We start from the raw sequence: 21905 nt of genomic DNA, 5'->3' as shown, positions 1-21905 counted from the left end.
CCCTAATAAGCCCGTCTGAATCTAGGATAGGGTTAAGAGAAAGTAACGTGCTGGATTTTGGGAGAGTCTTTTTCGCAGACAGACTCCTAAGCTCATTCGGAAACAGCTCGGAATGCATCCTTCTCAACCAAAGGAATTTTGCTCTCTGTATCTCGTCTGGTTGAAGAGGAGGCACTGCTATTAGTGACTTAATGGTGAGTTGTAATTTAATTTTATTCGTATGTCGGAAGCGAAGGTTAGAATTAAAACGAAGTATGTAAGCCGTCACTCGAAGTAGTTTCGACCAGGATGAGTATCGCGTTGGTAGATCCCAGGGATCCGTAGTCGAAACCGCAGACAATAATTTTCAAATTTTCTCCTCATGCGAATCGACTATTCTGATATTGGATTTTGGCCAATGTTCTTCGCCTTGTTTTAACCATGAAGGTCCTGACCACCATATGGAATGGAATTTTAATTCCGATGGCGTTAGACCGCGGGTTGCACAATCAGCAGGATTGCTATTTGTTGGAACATGATGCCACTGCGCTTTCGGTAAAAGAGACTCAATTTTCGAAACTCGATTGGCGACAAAAGTCTTCCAACGAGTTGGAGGTTGGCTAAGCCAAGCGAGAGTGATGCTTGAATCAGTCCAACAGTGGACATTGTGATGGATGAGCGACAAGGAATTTTCCACAAAAACGACAAGACGTGCCAACAATGCCGCTGCACATAATTCTAATCTCGGTACGCTTAATGTTTTAACGGGAGCTACTCGTGATTTTGCAACGAGAAGCGCAACGAAGACATTGTCATCTGGGAGGACGCTTTGTATATAAACCGAAGCTGCGTAGGCTTTAGTGGATGCATCGGCGAATCCGTGGATTTCCTGATGTAGCGCGACGCCATTGGCTATTTTGCGAGGAATCGTGATCTTATTTAAATCTGGTAAATGAGTGTAGTAATCTTGCCATTCTAGGAGAACATCGTTAGGAAGAATGTCATCCCAATCATATTGGAGTGACCACAATTTTTGCATAAACATTTTCGCGGGTATAACGACTGGAGTTAACAACCCCATCAGGTCGAAAAGTTTTGCAATTTGAGAGAAAATTGTTCGTTTTGTATTGGCAAGATTCGAAGAAATGGTAACTCGAAATTGAAAGTGATCGAGCACTGGATTCCATTCTAAGCCTAAAACTGAGCAGGTCTCCTCGATATTAAGGAGTTTATTTTTCGCAAGACCGTGATCGCGCGGATCGATATCAATTAATAGAGTTGGATCATTACTGGCCCATTTTCGTAACCGAAAGCCGCCTTTGTTTAACAGGTTTATGGTCTGGTCGCGGATTGTTCGCAAGAGATCTTGGTCGTCTGCTCCGAAGAGACAGTCGTCGACATAAGTTTGATCCTTTAATACTGGAAGAGCTAGAGGATATTGATGACCTTCGTCCACTGCCAGCTGATTTAAAACGCGAAGAGCTTGATAAGGAGCTGATTTAGTGCCGTACGTGACGGTACGTAGTTGATACTCCTCAACGAACTGTTGTGACGAGGGACGCCATAAAATGCGTTGAAAATCTGTATCTCGTGCATCAACTAAAATCTGACGGTACATTTTCTCGATGTCTGTGGTATGTACAAAACGGAATCCTCTCCACCGGAGGAGAATTGCAATTAGATCGGTTTGGAGCTTGGGTCCAGTTAAAAGATGATCATTTAGAGAAGTGCCGTTTGAAGTTCGGCGGGAAGCGTTAAATACGACGCGAAGACGAGTTGTCGAACTACTTTCACGAAGAACTGCGTGATGAGGAATATAATAAATTTGGTTGGTTGTTTGAACCGGAACTGTTGGAACCCTTTCCATGTGGCCTAAGGCTTCGTATTCTGAGAGGAATTCTTTATAAGTTTCGGTATTTACTTGGTCGCTTTTAAAGCGTCTTTCAAGAGAGAGAAGACTTTTCATCGCGGCAAAACGAGATTCGCCTAAATCTATAGGGGGTTCGCTCTTGAACGGGAGTCGAACTATGTAACGCCCTTCCGACGTACGAGTATGAGAGGATTGAAAGTGTAATTCACATTTTTCTTCCTCAGGTGAGAGCACTGATTGAGTTGGGATATTTTCCACTTCCCAGAAGCGGCGAAGATCTGCATCGAGATTTTCTAACAACGTAGCGTGATGGACATCTATAAAGAAAGGAAGAGGATGAGTGGACGTAGGACCAGATAGGATCCATCCCAGGTGCGTATTTTGCGCGATCGGTTCACTTGTAGAACCTTTCCGAACTCCGTCCAATAATAATTGACCGAACAAGTCCGCACCGATAACAATATCGATCGGATCTGAGCTCATGGGGTCTGTATCGGCCAATTCAAGTCCTGCAATATGATTCCAATTAGTTACAGAAGAATGTCGTTTTGGAGTGTATTGTGTTAAGGTTTTCAAAATAATAGCAGTTGTCGAGTATACAGGCTCGGTTCTTACCAACGGAGTAATCGTGATGCGAGCGGTGTGATTAGCCCACGACTGTATTCCTCCTATTCCGGTTATGCACGTATTTTGTTTGTTTCTCGGGAGTCGCAAAATTTGTGCTAGGTTCTCTGATATTAGAGTTGCGACTGACCCTTGAACCAATAATGCGCGTGCTTGTACTGTTCGACCCTGCAATGAGTGCACTCGGATGCGAGCTGTTGAAAGAAGAATGCCGGTATTAGTTTTCGTTCGCGACGCAGAATTAGAGCTGATTTCAAGTTCTGAATTCGGATTGGTAGCCGACGTCTGATTTGACTGACTCACGCTGGACTGCTCCGGTTTTATCGGAAAATGCAACAGAGTGTGATGTCGCTGTTTACATTCTTTACAGCTTCTTTGACTGTGGCATTGTTCTTTCGCATGCTTCGCGGAAAAACAATTAACGCATCTTCGTTGGGATTTAATTAATTTAAACCGTTCGGATGGCTCAAGCGCCTGAAATGTTTGACATTGATATAACAAGTGGTTCTGTTTACATACAGGACATATAATCGGCGACACGGCAGACGTGTTCGTGGAAATTGTTTTCGGTTTTGATTTAACTGTTACTGTTTGCGAGTTGCGTGGTCAGCGTGGTCAGAAATTAAACACGCCTGCGTAACGATCACAGTAAAGTAGTGGGGCTAGGCCGGTTCTAATTCACTTGCGTCAGCATTTTTTTTGCTGACTCAGCATAAATTTGACACCCTCAGCAGAAATATGATACCCCCCACCCCCACCCCCACCCCACCCCCGAAGGTATCAAATTTCAGTTCAAAGCGGGGGTGAGGGTGGGGGTGGGGGGTATCATATTTCTGCTGAGGGTGTCAAATTTATGCTGAGTCAGCAAAAAAAATGCTGACGCAAGTGAATTAGAACCGGCCTAGCACCCTTTTGACCTTGAACTATTTTTGGCGTCACCTATAACACTCCATGACCTTGAACTGAAATTTGACACCTACGAGACCCCCCACCCCATGACCGTGAGATAAAATCTATTTTTGGCGTCACGTATAACGCCCCACCGCACCCCTCATGACCTTGAACTGAAATTTGACACCTATGAAACCCGCATCCCCCTGGAACTATTTCTTCTTATCGGAAGACAAACACAAGACCCCCTCCCACCTTAAACGGAATTTTTCTACGTCTTGGAAATGAGGTTTTTTTGTTGACACAGCAAATCTGACGTAGCAAATCTGACGTTGCAATTCGTGACTATAGAAGGTAGGGGCAATAATGAACTGTAATTAAACACCGTGATCAATGACATCCCCATAACCTTAAACTATTTTTGCAGTTTTTATGTTGACGCAGTAAATCTGACACTGCAATTCGTGTATGTGTGGGTGCTATCATCATTAGCACAGATTGAGCATTTTTCTCTATGTATGAGATCGAGACTTTAATAAAAATGGGTGAAAATCGGCGAGGTGTGTCATATGTAGTTGGATAATCAAAAGTGTATGAATACTTAACGCGTTTGTGAAAAGAGCGTGTCATATGTAGTTTGATAATCAGAAGTGCATGAATACTTAACGCGTTTGTGAATAAGAGAAATGGAGACCACGTTACTGCGAGAACTCGAACGCATTGCCGAATTATTGGCGCAACGGGTAATAAACATCAATACCGAAGATGAGCGTTGCGAGTGCTTGATGCAATGTGACCAATGCATTGAATTGATAGACGATCGATTACAAATGGGGGGCGATTTATCAGTCGAAGGACGGCGAGACATAGAAGCACACAAAGAAAGAATCGGTGCCTTGCGTTGGACATTGCATTGTAACAATGATCATCCTAGTGGTCAAAAGGCAATATTACTGAATGAACTTGCATGTATAGAACAACTTTTACCCCAACGTATTGCGGCCATAAGTAGTAACGACGACCGAGACGCATGTCTGGCGCAATGCAGACAATGCATTGGTTTAATGATAGAACGATTGCAACTCGAAAAGGACTTATCAACTGGTTTGAAAAATAGTTTAACAGCCAGGATAGCGAGATTTAAATCGTTAAGAGCAGAGTTACACGGATCTGTAAAAATAGGTGAAGGTCAAGGGAGAACAGGCGCTGAATCACACACATCATCATCATCTCTTATCTGGGAGGACGTAAAATCAGCTTTCCATAACCGGATAACTACAGGAATTATAATCAACACCAAGCATATTGACCCACGAACCTTTTTGGCAGATGCTAGAAAAATAGTATTCCAACGTCTAGCGGAAGTTTTCCAAAATCATTCATGCATAAAAGTGAATACGGTATTCTATGGGGAGTTTACCGTTAATAATAAAAACGATGTGAAAAATTTGATTGCGAAAAATAAGCAATTAGTTTCTACATCGAACTTGAACGATTGGTATGACAAATACGTTGTGAACTCAACCTTAACACTGCTGGAAGAATTTCAGGAACGGGACAGCGGTTGGGCGTTATCGAAAATTCTGCATTTGATGTTAAATATCAATAAATGCAATCCGATGCACGCTGGTTGTTACACCGACATACCAAAAACAATTAAGGACAAAAGAGCGGTAGTAAATGTGGCTGTTGACGATGATACATGTTTTGTTAGATCGATAGTTGCAGCATTATATCCCGTCCATGTGAATGCACGTCGACCATCATCATATCCCAACTACAACACCGTTTTAAATTTGGAGGGCATCGCATTTCCAGTAACGCTTAATCAAATACCAAAATTTGAGCGTCAAAACGATGTTTCGATAAACGTTTATTTCTGGGACTTGAATATGAAAAAGTGTGTTCCGCTCCAACTTACCGCCAACAAAAGATTTCATCACGTTAACCTGCTGATGCTTGAAACCCCCAACCATAATGTGCATCACTTTGCATGGATTAAAAGTCTGTCCCGGCTTGTTTCACGCCAGCTCAGTAAAAAGGAACATAAAACTTATATTTGTGACAGGTTTGTATCACAACATTAAGATATATTTCAGTGTATACGTTTTTCTTTTGTACTAATGCAGCTACTTTGTTTATATGCAGATGTCTTCACTACTTTTGTGTGGAAGAAAAGTTATTGAAACATTCGAAGGATTGCGCGAAGATGAACGACTGTGCAATCATTCTACCGTCAAATGAGGATAATTTAATAAAGTTTGATAATTTTTGTCACCGAGAACGTCATCCATTCATCGTTTATGCCAATTTCCAATGCTTGCTTAAGAAGGTTAACGGCAGCGTCAATCAAGGACACTGCAATGCATACCAACAGCACGAAGCATACAGTGTGGGATATTATTTTCACTGTTCGTACAACGCATCGGTGTGCGAGTATCGCACGTATCGGGGTCCTGACTGTGCTGCATGGTTCGTGAATGAACTTGAGAACCTTGTAAGAAAAATTGCGCCATTATTTAATACGATTGTGCCCATGACAAATTTGACGGATGATGAAAAAGAAAATTATATGAATGCAAAACATTGTTATATTTGCGAAAAACCGTTCGACATCGACGACACAAAAGTTCGAGATCATTGCCATTTCACTGGTCGTTACCGAGGACCTGCTCATCAGGGATGTAATTTAAATTATAAAAATAAACGTTTTATACCGATAGTGTTTCATAACTTATCGGGATACGATGCACATTTTGTAATAAAAGAATTAGTAACGATTATCGAAAATTCAACATCAGTATTGCCAATTACAAAAGAAAAATATATTTCATTTTCAACGAATCTAAAACGTTACAAAATTTCGCTTCGATTTATAGATTCATTCAAATTTTTAAGTTCAAGTTTAGATAAATTGAGTTCATATTTAGAGAAAGACGATATGATGATTTTACGATCGCAATTTAATTTTTTGGATGAAATAAAATTCGATTTGCTTACACGAAAAGGCATCTTTCCATACGATTATGTTACCGACTATATGAAACTGAATGAGACAACATTGCCGACATATGAGAAATTTTATAATCAACTAAGCGACTGTGCAGTTTCACAGCAGGATTATGACCACGCGATAAAAGTCTGGCGCAGTTTTAATATAAAAACACTTGGCGAATATAGCGATTTATATTTAAAAACAGATGTTTTATTATTGGCCGACATTTTTGAAAATTTTCGAAGCAGCTGTTTGAGAAGTTACAAATTGGATCCTGCATATTACTATACTTTACCCGGTTTTACGTGGGATGCAATGCTGAAGCACACGCGTATCGAATTAGAATTATTGACAGATATCGATATGCTACTTTTCATAGAGCGCGGCATACGTGGTGGTTTAAGTCAATGTTCTAATCGATACGCAAAGGCCAATAATAAATACATGGATTCATACAATTCCGAAGAACCATCGCGATATTTAGTTTATTTCGACGTTAATAATTTGTATGGATGGGCAATGTCGCAGTATCTACCTTACGGCGAGTTTAAGTCGTTAGACGATAATGAAATTAAAACTTTTAACATTCATGCGATATCCGAAAATTCGGACATTGGATACATTTTGGAAGTCGATTTGAATACCCGCTAGAATTACACGATAAGCATGCAGATTTACCTTTTTGCCCAATACGCGAGAAGCCTCCTAATGGCAAACACGAGAAACTACTCGCTACAGTTCAAGATAAGCAACGTTACATCATTCATTACCGCAATCTTCAACAATGCTTAAATCATGGTTTAAAAGTTTCTGTAATTCATCGCGTTTTAGAATTTGAACAATCTCAATGGCTTCGCGAATACATTAATTTAAACACGCAACTTAGAACTGTAGCTAAAAATGATTTTGAAAAGAATTTATTCAAATTAATGAATAATGCAGTCTTTGGTAAAACTATGGAGAACGTTAGAAATCATGTAGACGTTAAATTAGTCACAAAATGGGAAGGTAGATACGGGGCCGAGGCCATGATATCAAAACCAAATTTTCATAGCAGATCAATATTTTCGGAACATTTGGTCGCAATAGAGATGCGAAAGTTGGAAATTAAATTCACAAAACCCATTTATGTTGGTATGTGTATTCTGGATATATCAAAAACATGTTTGTACGAATTCCATCATGATTATGTTTGGCCGAAATTTAAACATCTTTGTAAAATATTATACACCGACACAGATAGTCTTATATACGAACTAGAATGCGATGACATATACGATGTAATGAAACGCGATATACATCGGTTTGACCCAAGCGACTATGCCGAGGACAATGTTTACAGTATGCCACGAGTAAATAAAAAAGTACCGGGATTAATGAAGGATGAAAATAATGGGTGTATAATGACTGAGTTTGTCGGACTTCGGTCGAAAATGTATGCTTTGCGCGTAGAGGGCAAACGGGACACGAAAAAAGTGAAGGGTGTCAAAAGTAACGTAATTCGGAAAACTATTTCCTTCGATGATTATATACGTTGCTTGTATGATCGTTTAGAAGTGCATCGTGAACAGAGATGTATTCGTTCAAAATTGCACAATGTATATTCTATATGTGAAGAAAAGAAGGTGCTTAGTCCTTACGATGATAAACGATTCATAATTCCACAATCCACAAGAACATTGCCTTGGGGACATTATAAAATAAATAATTATTCGTAAAAACATAATTTATTCTTTGCTCCACGAGCAAAATATTACTAATTTCCAAGTATCTTTATAAGCCTGTAGGGTTTCGAACTCATGCAAACCTTGCAATTTCATGGGAGAGAGACCGGAGTTCTTACTCATCTCAACGTGATCACCGACCTTGTACTTGGCCGGAGCTGCAATCTTTATGTTAGAATATACGGACGATAAGAGTTTGTCCGCATGTTCTGGTATTACGTCGACGGGACGCATTCTAATCGTACGATGCCTTCTATTGTTATAATCTGAGACCAGCGTCGGTAAGACGGTTGTCCATGTTGAAAAATTGTCGATGTAGGACTACTCGTCGCTATGCTCCTGGCAAACCTGGTGGGGGCATGGTGGTATATAAATTGGTCGGTTGGGTGTTGCGATTACTTTAAAAGAAACTTTGGCGTTTAATATGGATCTATCACTATTTAAGAAAAACATGTTCCGATCTTGGGTGAGTAGTCCTGACATCATTCTTTTTTCTTTTTTTGTTTTTGATTTATTATTCCGTTTTCTTGTGATGCCCTTTTCCAGCGTGAAGATGGTACGCACATGGTTTACCCGGGGCACATTAATATCGCATACCGGAAGGCCGTCCGGTGGTACCGGGCCTATTTTCGACGTACCCTACAAGAGCTATGGGAGTGGGACGAGGATCGCATCTTGAACCTTGCGCCTCTATTTCGAGAGGGGAATTAAAATTGTTTTCTTTTGTTACGGAACAAAACATACATAAAAAATAAATCATATATATTTTCTTCTTCTATGTGGTGCCTGTTTTTATTTTTATTTTTATTTTTTTCTTAAGCCTTCTGATCCCGTTCTTTAATTTTTAGTAGTACAGGATTGTTTTGGTTTTGAAGCCGGGGTTCGTTGTTCCGTTTTGTTGTGCTTCTGGTAGCTCTGCTATCTGTAGATCTGAGGGCCACGTTGTTGGGGTGGTGGTCGGTCGGTTCTGCATCTCGATGTCTTCTGGCGTGAACTGGTGACGTTTGGGTTGGTTGTCATTTCTGGCTCGTTTTTGTAGTATCGGTATCCTATTGCTGCTATTATCATAATGACAACGCTTATGGCTGCTAACGAACTGTAGGTGATGTGGGCTGTGCAGGCTAGAGCACGGTTACACTAATAAGAATATAATAAGAATGTAAATTATAATAAGAATATAATAATATATAACCGTTATCGATGTAATTTAGTTTTGTTACACCCTTTCCCATACTTCTTTTAATAATATAGTAAAGTTATAAAGATAAAATAAAAGTATATAACCATTATCAATGTAATTTATTTTTTGCCACACCCTTCCCCGTACTTCTTGTAACAATATAATAAAATAAATAATATGGTAAAGTTATATAATCGTTATTACTGTCATTTATTCCTTACCTCACCCTTCCCCCTATTTCATTAATGTAATAATATGAAAATAAAATTGTAAAACCGCTAATGCGATATGAAAATAAAATTATTCAATCGTTATTCTTTGCAATGTTCAAGTTCTTGCGAACCTTGCAATTTCATGAGAGAGAGAGAGGCGCTCGACTCGGAGTTCTTGCAAATTTGCAATTTCGCGAGATGCTGAAAGTCTAGTGTTTGGATGTGCTAGGATTGGAGGGGATATTTTCTCGGTGTTTTATAAACCGACGAGTTTTATCCACTATTCATTTCATTATCCGTTGCCCATTTAGCAATATTCAGTTTACGATGGCTACCGTTCCGCGACTTGAACTACTTGCCTTTAAGGCACTTATTGAACAGTATTGTAACTAGTCTTTAACGATTACTTGTCTTGGTGTATTAATTTTATTTTTAACTAGTTGTTTGTTTGTAAAAAGCTGAAAGGTTAGGATTAGTGCCAATAAAAAAATTCATCGAAGTGCGCCAGAAGCGAGCAGACCATCGGTTCAGCCAGATGTTAATGTGGGCCGAAGGTTGGAATCCTAATCATGAAGGTTTATTCGATTTGAGGGCTCTGTTTGGCGAGGAAATAGATGAGGGCCCTATTTGGGGAGATATTGATGTGTATCACCATGTTTACCATACACGGAAAATTTAAGTGATCAATAAGTGCAATCCAATGCCGGTTGGAGGAAATTGATGTAAGTTGCCCGTCCGTTTATGTTTTTTAATTTATTAGATTTTACCTAATGCGAGTTTTATTTTGTCTGTTATAGCCACTACCTCCCAGCGAATTGTATATAATGTATTATGTATTATTGTATTATGTATTATTGTATTATGTATTATTGTATTATGCATTATTGTATTATGCATTATTGTATTATGCATTATTGTATTATGCATTATTGTATTATGTATTATTGTATTATGCATTATTGTATTATGCATTATTGTATTATGCATTATTGTATTATGCATTATTGTATTATGCATTATTGTATTATGCATTATTGTATTATGCATTATTGTATTATGCATTATTGTATTATGCATTATTGTATTATGCATTATTGTATTATGCATTATTGTATTATGCATTATTGTATTATGCATTATTGTATTATGCATTATTGTATTATGCATTATTGTATTATGCATTATTGTGTTATGTATTATTGTATTATGCATTATTGTATTATGCATTATTGTATTATGCATTATTGTATTATGCATTATTGTATTATGCATTATTGTATTATGCATTATTGTATTATGCATTATTGTATTATGTATTATTGTATTATGTATTATTGTATTATGTATTATTGTATTATGTATTATGTATTATGTATTATGTATTATGTATTATGTATTATGTATTATGTATTATGTATTATGTATTATGTATTATGTATTATGTATTATGTATTATGTATTATGTATTATGTATTATGTATTATGTATTATGTATTATGTATTATGTATTATGTATTATGTATTATGTATTATGTATTATTGTATTATGTATTATTGTATTATGTATTATTGTATTATGTATTATGTATTATGTATTATGTATTATGTATTAAAAAGTATTCAAAATTATCAATATACTTTATTCTTAGACCAACCTCCTTCATTTATAAAATAACATTCCCTGTAATAAAAGTAAACACAGAATAAAGCCGAAAAATGATTTATTCATATAATCTGTATAATTACAAACATTTTTAAATATAGATTACAAAATATTATTTGCTCCTATCCATGAATTGTGCGTAGAATCAAACCCCAACCATTTGACGAAAACTTTATTCCCCTTTCGTTGTAGAACCTTCTCCACTAAGTATACATCGTGATTTTTTACTTTTTGTAGCTCATATTCGTAGAACCCGCCAACCAACGGTTGTTTTTGCATATCTTGCAAGAGATACGTTACAGGATTTGTTTGTTGAATTTTAATAATTGTGAAAATTTCAGTTGTCCAATTCGGTGTATAACCATTTGCGAATAAGGTTTTGTATTTACTAACTCGCACGTGATCACCGACCTTGTACTTGGCCGGAGCTGCAATCTTTATGTTAGAATATACGGACGATAAAAGTTTGTCCGCGTGTTCCGGTGTTACGTCGACGGGACGCATTCTAATCGTACGATGCCTTCTATTGTTATAATCTGAGACCAGCGTCGGTAAAACGGTTGTCCACGCATAGCTTCCATTAAGCGTGAACTTTTTCCACATTTCGCTTTTCAACGTCCTATTCCAACGTTCTATTATCGATGCTTTCATTACACTGTGCGTAGAGTAATGATTTATGTCGTATTCTTTCATAAGATTTCGGAATTTTGCATTATAAAATTCCTTCCCCTTATCCGTTTGAAGATTTTTTGGTTTTCTTCCATCATTCAAAACGTTTAAAAATGCGTCCGTAACGTTTTTTCCATTTTTCGCTTTCACTGCTACGGCCCAAGCGTATTTAGATAAGACATCGATAACGGTGAGTATGTAATTGTGGCCATTGTTGATTCGCGCATACTGTCGCATCTCTACGAGATCCGCTTGCCAGAGATCATCGTAACCCCGTACAATGACTCGTCTACGTCTAAAGTTACGTCTCGCCGGCGCGTGCAACTCGTTGACCAGCTGTATCTTCTCGCCCGTGATATGATTGCTCTTCACCTTCTTCATGTTTGTAAACTAACATCATGCTTTACGAACGTGTCAATTTATAATCAACCCGGCTTCTCGAAGTTCTTCGATTATAGAAACGATCTCGTTGTCATGCCGCGTATGTCCTGCGGATTTCGAGGATACGAGAAGAGGTAATCTATCGACGAGCTCGTTTGGGTCATTCCAGTGCACGTAGTCCACCGCGTTATCGTTAGCCACCATATCGAACGGTATCAGATTACCTCCACGTCGCTCGTTCTTAAGCAATTTTGCAATGATATATTTATACTTGTAACCCTTGTTACTTTTCACAAGCCCTGACGAGATATGGCTGCGTCTATGAGCGTTCGACGACTTTAATATTTCCGCGTATTTGTGTAAATCAGCATCGTTGAACAAGGTGTCATCAGGCATTCTCATGAATAGTAATTCGTACAAACCAGTTGTTCCTCTGTACTTCATCCCATTAATAATCACATCGTCGTTTTTGTTTACGTCGAAAACTGAACTTCCAAGCATTAATTTGTTGCGTTGTACGTATACTCCATACACGTCATCTATTTTCTTCTCACGATCGGTAAAGAGTAATTGAATGTATTTAGCTGCCAACGGCCCTAAATTTTCCGTGAAATGGCTACGTATGTTTTCGCTAGGGTTGTCCAAAATTCGCTGCATAGAAACATTAAGATTCTCGTCGCTGTCGCCGTACGTTTCAACGGCATGTATCGATTCTTCACGATGAAAATCGGGACGATCTTTCGCCACATCCACCGTCTGTTCACTCGAAGATGTACCAGGTTCGGAATAAATGCGCGCTCTTGCAGTTTGTGCGCTTTGAGGGTTAAGAAAAGGAGTTGACGTCAATTTTTGCGGTTCTTTAATATTCAAAGTTGGGAATGTCGACTCGGATTTTATATCGATCGTGTCTGAATGTGGCGATACCGCTGACATATTCTCGATAATTCGTTCCAGCGGTTCTACCACAGGTCTCAATCGTTTTTCGATGACTCTCTCTTCGTCGATGCTCACTGATTTGATAGCTCTGCGTTTTTTGCGTATAGCATCGCTTGTTTTAGCTATAGCATTCGCAACTTTACTCGATTCTTTAATATTACTATTATCCATTGCAAAGAGAAGACGTCTACTCGCTAAGCGTTCTATCGATGGACTAAATGTTTCAGAAAATGGCAAATTCGTTAAATCCTTTTCTGTAACGGCCATGTTCCATCGAGCTGTCCTTGTCGATTATTACGAAACCATATTTCTGTTCCCAACACCGTGCGCATAATTTACAAAAGTTTTCGTACGACATGTCTGTATTTACATGATCATTATAAATGTGGTGTAGATTCGTGCCATCTTGTTTGAACACGATCAAAAGGTTGGTATTGTCGCGAATTAGGTGTTTCGGTATTCTCGCGTAAGTCTGACAGAGATAAAAACAGTCCACGCGCGAGTGCCTACCCATAGCGAAATATTCTCTTATCACGTCTTGCTTGTCGCACGCAACGTCATCGAATATAAACACCGAATCGGGCAGCGCCTCGTTCGGTGGTGCGACTTCGGCATTATTTGAAAATGAAAAGTATCCGATTTCAGGAACGTTTGTCAAAATTCGTTCGAGATATTTGTACTTTGGTTGTTGCAATGATTTTGAGTATACATATACGTTATTGAATCTTACACCGTTCGGGCTCTCGATCAGACTGATTACGACGTTCGTTTTACCGCAGTTCGATGGACCGCAAATTATACCACGTATCGTATTCGGCAAGAGGGGTCCGTGTCGTCGTCGACGATCGTCCATGCGTGTTGTCCTCTCGTCTAAATCGAGAATAAGGATAGACAGGGGCTGCTTTGCGAAACGCATATCGTCTATATAATAACCATATATTTAATGATTCAGCCTCTTTATAGGTTGCGGAAAAGCTGCTTGTCCGCGTCGTGAACGCGCTTTAACCGCGGCCGTAGACGAGCTTTAACCGCGATTAACCCTTTTTCTCCGCGGCGATAACGCGCTTTAACCGCGATTAACCCTTTTCTCCGCGGCGGCGGCGGCGGGCGGTGGTGGCGGGCGCGCGGAATGTAATTCGTGATCGAGCCATCAAATACGCATCCAAGCAACAACGTGACCGAAAGTCTGTCTCGGCAATGCTCGCTCAATCTGTATCAGATTGCACTCGACACGTGTCTACCTGTAAACATTTCACCCTACCCCTCATGTTAACCGCGTCAGCAAGCCGTCAAAGAGGCATCCAAGCAAAACGTGACCAAAAGTCTGTCTCGACGATGCTCTCTATCTGTACCAGATTGCACATCAACACGTGTCTGCATGTAAACATGGATTTCGCCCTACTCCCTCATGTCTTTGAAATAGAAGATCATTCCTTTTGTATCTCCTACATTGGAATATGAAACACAAACGATACACATACAATCGTTCTAGGTAAAACAACATTAAGACGCATAAAGTATATTTTTACTAAATAGATTTTATTATTTTACAGTAATGAACAAAATTAATAAATGATATTAGATGTTTCGTGTTTTAAGACAAATGTAACAATTTTTCTTTTTCGGTGGAGGTCCATCTATGTGCGTGTCATCCCCCGGCCGGTTATAATGTTCCATGCCCAGCTCTTCATCTTCCTCCTTCCTTTTTTTTAACCACCATTCTTTTAATATCGATACGTTTCTCATAGCACATGCCCCATTGTGCGCGATGCATGCCATATGTTTATCCATCCAGCCATCCTGAATATGCCGGCTCTTGGTTGGCAAATTTGGTAGATCGTCATCTTTGTTCAAAACCTCTATATTGATTGGACTGACTGAAGGATAAAGTTTCTTCAGCCATTTTTCTTTCTCAATGCCCTTGACGTATACGGATCCATGAATACTATCTTTCAAACACGAAGCGGCACACTCTTGAAGGCGCGAATACGGCACGGTACCATCGTCCCATTCAAAACCGTGATGATTTTGCGTCAACCATTTTATTTGTCTTAATTCAGCTTTTGACAATTTTTTCTTAGCAAATGGTGGCGCAAAGATGAAACATTGTACACGATTCCCATTCTGGAAGATGGCAAGTTCCTTTACGAAAAACTCGTTCGTATCGCTTTTGAAGCCTTGAATGTCCACGAATGTTGGTACATTCATTTTGATTAGTTGAATTTGTGGCGAAAAATGACCGCTTTTGCTGCGGAATGATCATATAAACCCTCTTTCACTTAAGAGAGTTTGCGTACTACATTGGTCAGTGGATTGTACTGCACGATACGATCGTGAATGATCAAACAGTAAGCGCTAGTATTTTCAGGAACGTTTTCACTACACTCAAAATCGATTCTTACATCGATTGTAGCGCTTTTTATCGATTCGTTCTGATGCGAGCAATCAATGACAACGAATGGGCCGTAGCCGAAAAAGAGTATCTTATCGTATAGAGCTCCGTCATCACCATTACTGCACATTGCTCCGTAACATGACTTTCTGAATTTTGCATACATGTCGTAAAGGACAGAGTATCTATTTTTATTAAAGTCAAGATTCAAATTGTCATACGGATATGATTCCGAATTTAAATACAATCGAAAATTGGTGAGTTTGCAGTCATCAAATTTGGTGATATGTCTATTGAGCCTATTTTTTTTATCCGTTTGTAATGCAAATATTACATATCGCGGTTTTTCTAATTGCGTAGCTGCTTTAATGCTCCATGTATGTTTAGTGGTTGCTTGTAACATTGGATACTCGTATAAGTCCCAGGAACGGTAACTCATAATTATCGTTTGGCCGTTTTCAAGGATACGCAACAATGAAAGTTTGTGTCTTTCTTCGAGCGTGACATGTGGCATCCTCCACTGTACTTTGTATAGTTGCAGCGTGTATTTTGCACCATCTGTTCCATAAACAGCATTTTTGTCGTCTCGCGATCGAATCAGAATCAATTCATGATGCGCATTAATCAGCGTTTTCAAGCATTTTTGATTTTGTCGTTGTCAACGATACTCCATTTTTTATCATAGTTGTTATTCCAACGTTTTTACAACGATCGATCTCCACGCCGTTTAATTCATATCGAATTTCATCAAACATAAATGCTGCGCAATTCATTTCTAGTCCAACTGAAGTTCCTGCAACATTCTCATCGTTGAGAATGAGTTTTCCTTCGACTATAAAGGTAACTCTCACTAGGAAACGTGTACAAATCTTGTTGTTGAATGGGAATTCGTATTTCATCACTGTTTCCGAACGTTGTGTTGGCGTATGGGCTGTAACTATGTAATTCGATCTTTGTAATTCGATCGTCAGAAATCGGTAAACTGGCAATGTTCAATGGGTCCATCATTTTCGTTTCTTAATCACAAAACCCAACGATTGCAAAAATTGCGCGTTTTTGTCGCTCAAATCTTGCGATGTGTTCAGTGTGGAGATATTGTCCTTACTAAATGATTGTAAAGAGTCATCACCGTTTAATACATGATTATTATTCCTGCAACCGTGGTAATTGCTGCTGCTGCTGCAAGTAAAATTTGTGCGTTTGTGATTGAAGTTCTGGTTCCATCCATTTTCTAACGATCTTTTTAACAACTCGTTCGACGGGGTGCCCAATAATGCATTCGGCGGATTGTTGATCGGTTGAGTTTTAGCATCTGTGTACAACAGCATTATTTCTAGTAATGTTTGGCATAAGTGCTGATTGTTCTCTTGAAAGGCGATTAAATGAACGGATATTTAACGTATATTAAACGGTCACGTCGTCGGAGCGTTCGACGATGTGCTCTTGCGATGTGTCCGATTTGGATATATTCCCTCTACTGAATGATTGTATAATTGTTATCGTTTTTACATCATTATCCTTACTGCAGCTGCCGTAAAATGTTCAGCATGCCGTTCGAGCTGTTCAGCGAGCCGTTCGAGCCATTCAACGGGCCGTTCGAGCCGTTCAGCGGACCGTTCGAGCCGTTCAACGAGCCGTTCGAGCCGTTCGAGCCGTTCAGCGGGCCGTTCGAGCCGTTCAGCGGGCCGTTCGAGCCGTTCAACGAGCCGTTCGAGCCGTTCGAGTCGTTCAACGGCAAGCCGTTTGAGCCGTTCAACGAGCCGTTCGCGGGCCGTTCGAACCGTTCGCTGGCCGTTCGAGCCGATCGAGCCGTTCAACAGGCCATTGATTATTATGTTTATATTCATGTTATTTTTTACACCTCCTAATATGAAGCCTCACTGTCACTTCTTCTCCACGGAAATTTATCAGATTATCATTTTGATCAGTAATGCGTATACTAAGGTGATCAATGGTTCTCACGATAACTGGAAGATAAATGACGTTCGTAGGACTTTCCGAAATTTTATATCCTGGTGGCACGCACGGTGAAAACTCATGAATGGTATGAACACATTGACCGTTGCTATACGCGCCAGTCGTAATATTACATTCGATCCTCAGCACATTTACTTTCATAATATTTACGGGTATATCCGACTCGTGCCATTGCCCCGGTGGTAATATTCGATATGTAGAAACCCCGAGAAGCGATCCTATATTATTTGGTTTGGTAAAATCGATTGTGTAATCACTATATATTTCACTTTTCAAAGTGCTGTTATTTGCACGAAATAAAATGATTTTTGTCTTGTCCATTATTTTCTCTTGCAAGTATTTATTTAGCGCTTCGAGTTCGTACGAACCATCCGGTATCGTGATCTCACCATCGGCATCAAAGTAAAATTTATTGTTTGTAAAGTCAACGTTCGGTATTGTGTTGAAAGCTTGAAAATCAGCGAGTCCGAGTTCGTAATTGTCATCCTTCAAGTCTATAGGTGGAAAGTAATCAGTGCTAAGCACAGAATTTTTTCCGCTTAACGTTAACGTCAACGACATCTTTGCAACTGTGAAGACTATGTGCATCGAAACTATTTTATACATTTCCAGCTAAAAAATGGAAGCAGAGTTGTCCGCATACACTCGTATTGAATTTTTGATACTGCGTGTGATTGTATAAAATCGTTGCATGGATTCCGAAGTAGTTTATTAACTCTGTCGGTGGTCTCAGATTTCCAAAAGAATCGAAATATTTAACACAATTACCCCGCTTTACGTAAGCTACCCAGTGTGTGCCAGGACCTTCCGATTTATCTAAATTCACGATACCGCATTCGTTTAAGAACGATTTCGAGGGTAAATTTGTACGCATGAAAACACCCCGAAAATATGGAAAATTCAACTTTCGTGCAAAGTTATATAACTGTAAATTTGTCATTGCGCCCTGTGAAAGCGTTGCAATTTGCCGAAGCGCTTCTTTTTTTTTCTTTAATTCCTTTTCCCCGTTTATATGGCGCAAGGTAAAGTCCATGTCCTTCCATAACACGATTGTGCCGTTGCATTTCCTCCAATGTTTTTCGTGCTGCAGACGCATCGTTGACTACCTTGGCGATACCTGCTGCACCGCCAGCCACCGTGCCCAAAGCTGAAAGGCCTGCAAAAATAGGTACAAGTGCTGGAAGAAATCCCCCACGTTTTGCAACTGGAAGTTTGCGCGACTTCGTCTTCTTCTTGTTACTTTTCCGCGGTGCCATTACTTTCTTCTTTGGCTAACTCTTTGGCCAACAATATTCCAGCAACGCGCGCAGACAAAAGTATTTTCCAATCTAGTGCGAATTCTTTTTGTGCTAATTCGAAGATCAAATGTGCATATGCACATCGTATGACTATCGTATAGGAAGTGAAACTTTTCCTGGGATGTTTGGGTTTATATAGGTAGCGAGAGAAGTCGCAAATGATGCAATACATTATAATTTGTAACATAATTCTATGATTTATTAAAGTATAATTTGTAACATAATTCAATTTATTTTCTCTGTTAAGATGCTGTTGATGCCGCTGTTATTATTGCATGAATGCCTAAAGCTACTAATTCGCCATCGGTGATTGAATTTCGATCGTAAATGTGGCTCTCTTTAATATACTGAACAACTTCCGCATGCACTTTTACATCCCCGTATCCCCGAACTAATGTTACAAACTCTTTAAATTTTTGCTCCACCGAATACAGTGTATCGTATAATGCATTATGCATTTCAATTATACAATCATTTAAAATTATCATTTTCTCAAACGTTTTCCTCATCATACACACATATATATCTTTGTTGAACAATTTAACAACTTTTTCACCATATAGCACTCCAAATTCAACGCCTACATCGTTAAAGTTAATATTGTCACGTGTATCTGTTGCATCTTCAAAGAAGCTGTGCACGTTGTCTGCTTCAGCTACAATCAGTGACAACGTAACTATGCTCAGCTCCAGCTGGTTGTTGCGGTTGTCCGATAATATGAGTTGGGGATAAAACTTGTTGCCGAATATATTTATTCCAATTTCCAAATGCTTCGTACAAGAATCTGTCAACGGATATTTTCGACCCAAAATGTGACATGGTTGCTGGGGTTTGATTCTAGAACAAATAAACGCCATTTAAGTATGTTATTAGAACAAAGAAATACCTTATTCCAGCTTTAAATGGAATATGTTTCGAACACTTACTTTACATCATCCTGATGTTTTGTTATTTTTCTGCGTGTCTCATCTTCGATAGAACTTGGCTGTTTCCTTTTGCAAAAAAACTCCTTGAGACTTTGAGAATACATATTTCACTTTTCACAATACAATCTCGCGAACGATGCACTTGCGGTGATGGTCAATTTGGGTTTGAGTATGCTTGAAACTTTAGCAAAACCCCTACCTTCTATAGTCACAAATTGCAACGTCAGATTTGCTGCGTCAACAAAAAACCTCATTTCCAAGACGTAGAAAAATTCCGTTTAAGGTGGGAGGGGGTCTTGTGGTTGTCTTCCGATAAGAAGAAATAGTTCCAGGGGGATGGGGGTCTCATAGGTGTCGAATTTCAGTTCAAGGTCATGAGGGGTGCGGTGGGGCGTTATAGGTGACGCCAAAAATAGATTTTATCTCAAGGTCATGGGGTGGGGGGTCTCGTGGGTGTCAAATTTCAGTTCAAGGTCATGGAGTGTTATAGGTGACGCCAAAAATAGTTCAAGGTCAAAAGGGTGCTAGGCCGGTTCTAATTCACTTGCGTCAGCATTTTTTTTGCTGACTCAGCATAAATTTGACACCCTCAGCAGAAATATGATACCTCCTCCACCCCACCCCACCCCCACCCCCAGAAATATGATACCCCCCACCCCCGCTTTGAACTGAAATTTGATACCTTCGGGGGTGGGGTGGGGGGGGGGGGGGGGGTATCATATTTCTGCTGAGGGTGTCAAATTTATGCTGAGTCAGCAAAAAAATGCTGACGCAAGTGAATTAGAACCGGCCTAGCCCCACTACTCAGTAACAAATTTATATTTAACACAGAAAAGTATTTACAATAGTCACTCGCGAGTTCAGGGAACACACGAGTGGTCAGAACTGTACAACGAGATAAACACAACGTTTTGCGTGGACAGAGAAGCACTTAAATCAATAAATTGCGTGGACTTGAAATTAATAGTAAACGACACGACTAAACTAGAATTAGATTAGACTGCGTGGACTGAACAATCACGTCGCGTGAACAATAAGCGTACTTGTACGAAAAGCGTGATCAGCGTAGCACGTGGTAGCGCGTCGAGCGATCGTACAAAAAAAACAAGAATCGATCATGGCGTCGATCGTGCCGGTTCCGCGTGGACAAAGTGGGCCCGGGAGATGCTGCCGCTATCGGTAACGACGCACCAACGAAGTATTTTCGTTGCCAACTTCGCCGTCCGGCGTAGAATTGGGGAATTTCGCCAACAGTTACGTTTTCCGGTTTATCGTTTTTTATTGGCGACATTGACTCTAAAGCCCGAACTCGAGACTCCAAAAACTTGTCGAATTCGACATAAGTAGACAATTCTGATGTATCACCGAATTGTAACTCCCACGCCTTTCGGGAGGAACGGTTAAGTTTTTGTGTACCGAGGAAAACAATTACGTCGTCCCAATGTTCGACGGGTCGTTTCAAATTTTTCAAACCGTGTATCGAAACGTTTAACTGATTGCGTAAACTGCGGAGCTCTTTTGCAGATTCAGAGGTCACTTGCGGTAACGAAAACAAATTATTTAAATAGGTCGAAAGTAACCGGCGATTGTTTTCGTATCTATTTTTAACTAACTGCCACGCGACCTCGAAATTTGCGTCGGTGGTAGGTAAATGATTAACCGCTGTTTTTGCGTCGCCTTTTAAAGCGGAACAAAGAAAATGCAAACGCTCGACATTTGACAAAGAATTATCATTAATTACTATAGATTGAAACTTATCTCGGAAACTCTCCCATTGTTCGAAGGTTCCATCGAAAGACGGCAGCTGAATTTGAGGCAGCAACGATTGCGAGCGTAGCTACACTGGTTGAAGATTCCCTTTCTCGGATGCTGTCTCCTGGGTCGAGGAAGTCTGATCCAGGATCTCCGACATGTAGTCCAGGGACTCCTGATAGCACTCCTCACATCTCTCGAAATGGTTGTCGACGAAGTACTGGAGAGTTGATCTGGCTTGTAGATCCGCCATGGCGACGATTTTTGCGTCCAGGTCTTGGCACTGTTGGTATGCCTCTTTTAGCATCCTCATCCGGTTCCGGGTGGTAGCTGGGGTCATTTTAGCTTGACCCAGCTTTTTATAATTGGTAAGTGCACGTTCGATCGAGCGCATAACTTGGTTTTGTTTAAACAAAATTTCTTCCAATGTACTCAT

The 21905-nt window shown here is 39.8% G+C and overlaps 1 protein-coding gene across 1 annotated transcript; it reads right to left on the bottom strand.

Moving 5' to 3' along the window:
• Window positions 1-346: 346 nt before the first annotated feature.
• Window positions 347-21905, bottom strand: LOC123988818. The gene is made up of 3 exons (XM_046289566.1): window positions 21559-21905; window positions 19348-19628; window positions 347-2358 (listed from the first exon to the last, which is right to left on the bottom strand). Exons 1-3 carry the CDS (start codon window positions 21903-21905, stop codon window positions 347-349), a joined length of 2640 nt encoding a protein of 879 aa, XP_046145522.1.

The sequence above is a fragment of the Osmia bicornis genome, unplaced genomic scaffold, assembly GCF_907164935.1.
Source record: "Osmia bicornis bicornis unplaced genomic scaffold, iOsmBic2.1, whole genome shotgun sequence".
Classification (NCBI taxonomy): Eukaryota; Metazoa; Arthropoda; class Insecta; order Hymenoptera; family Megachilidae; genus Osmia; species Osmia bicornis.
Note: the sequence above shows the minus strand (reverse complement) of the source record. Positions and strands in the feature narration are given on the sequence as shown.

What these genes read in the sequence shown, in the direction of transcription:
- LOC123988818 (XM_046289566.1), bottom strand. Translation starts at nt 21,905, where the DNA reads ATGAGTACATTGGAAGAAATTTTGTTTAAACAAAACCAAGTTATGCGC. An exon ending in AAAGGGAATCTTCAACCAGT is followed by an intron (nt 19,629 to 21,558) that starts GTAGCTACGCTC and finishes TATTTGTTCTAG; the next exon opens with AATCAAACCCCAGCAACCAT. An exon ending in TGAATTTGGAGTGCTATATG is followed by an intron (nt 2,359 to 19,347) that starts GTGAAAAAGTTG and finishes ATCATATTGCAG; the next exon opens with GACTTGAATTGGCCGATACA.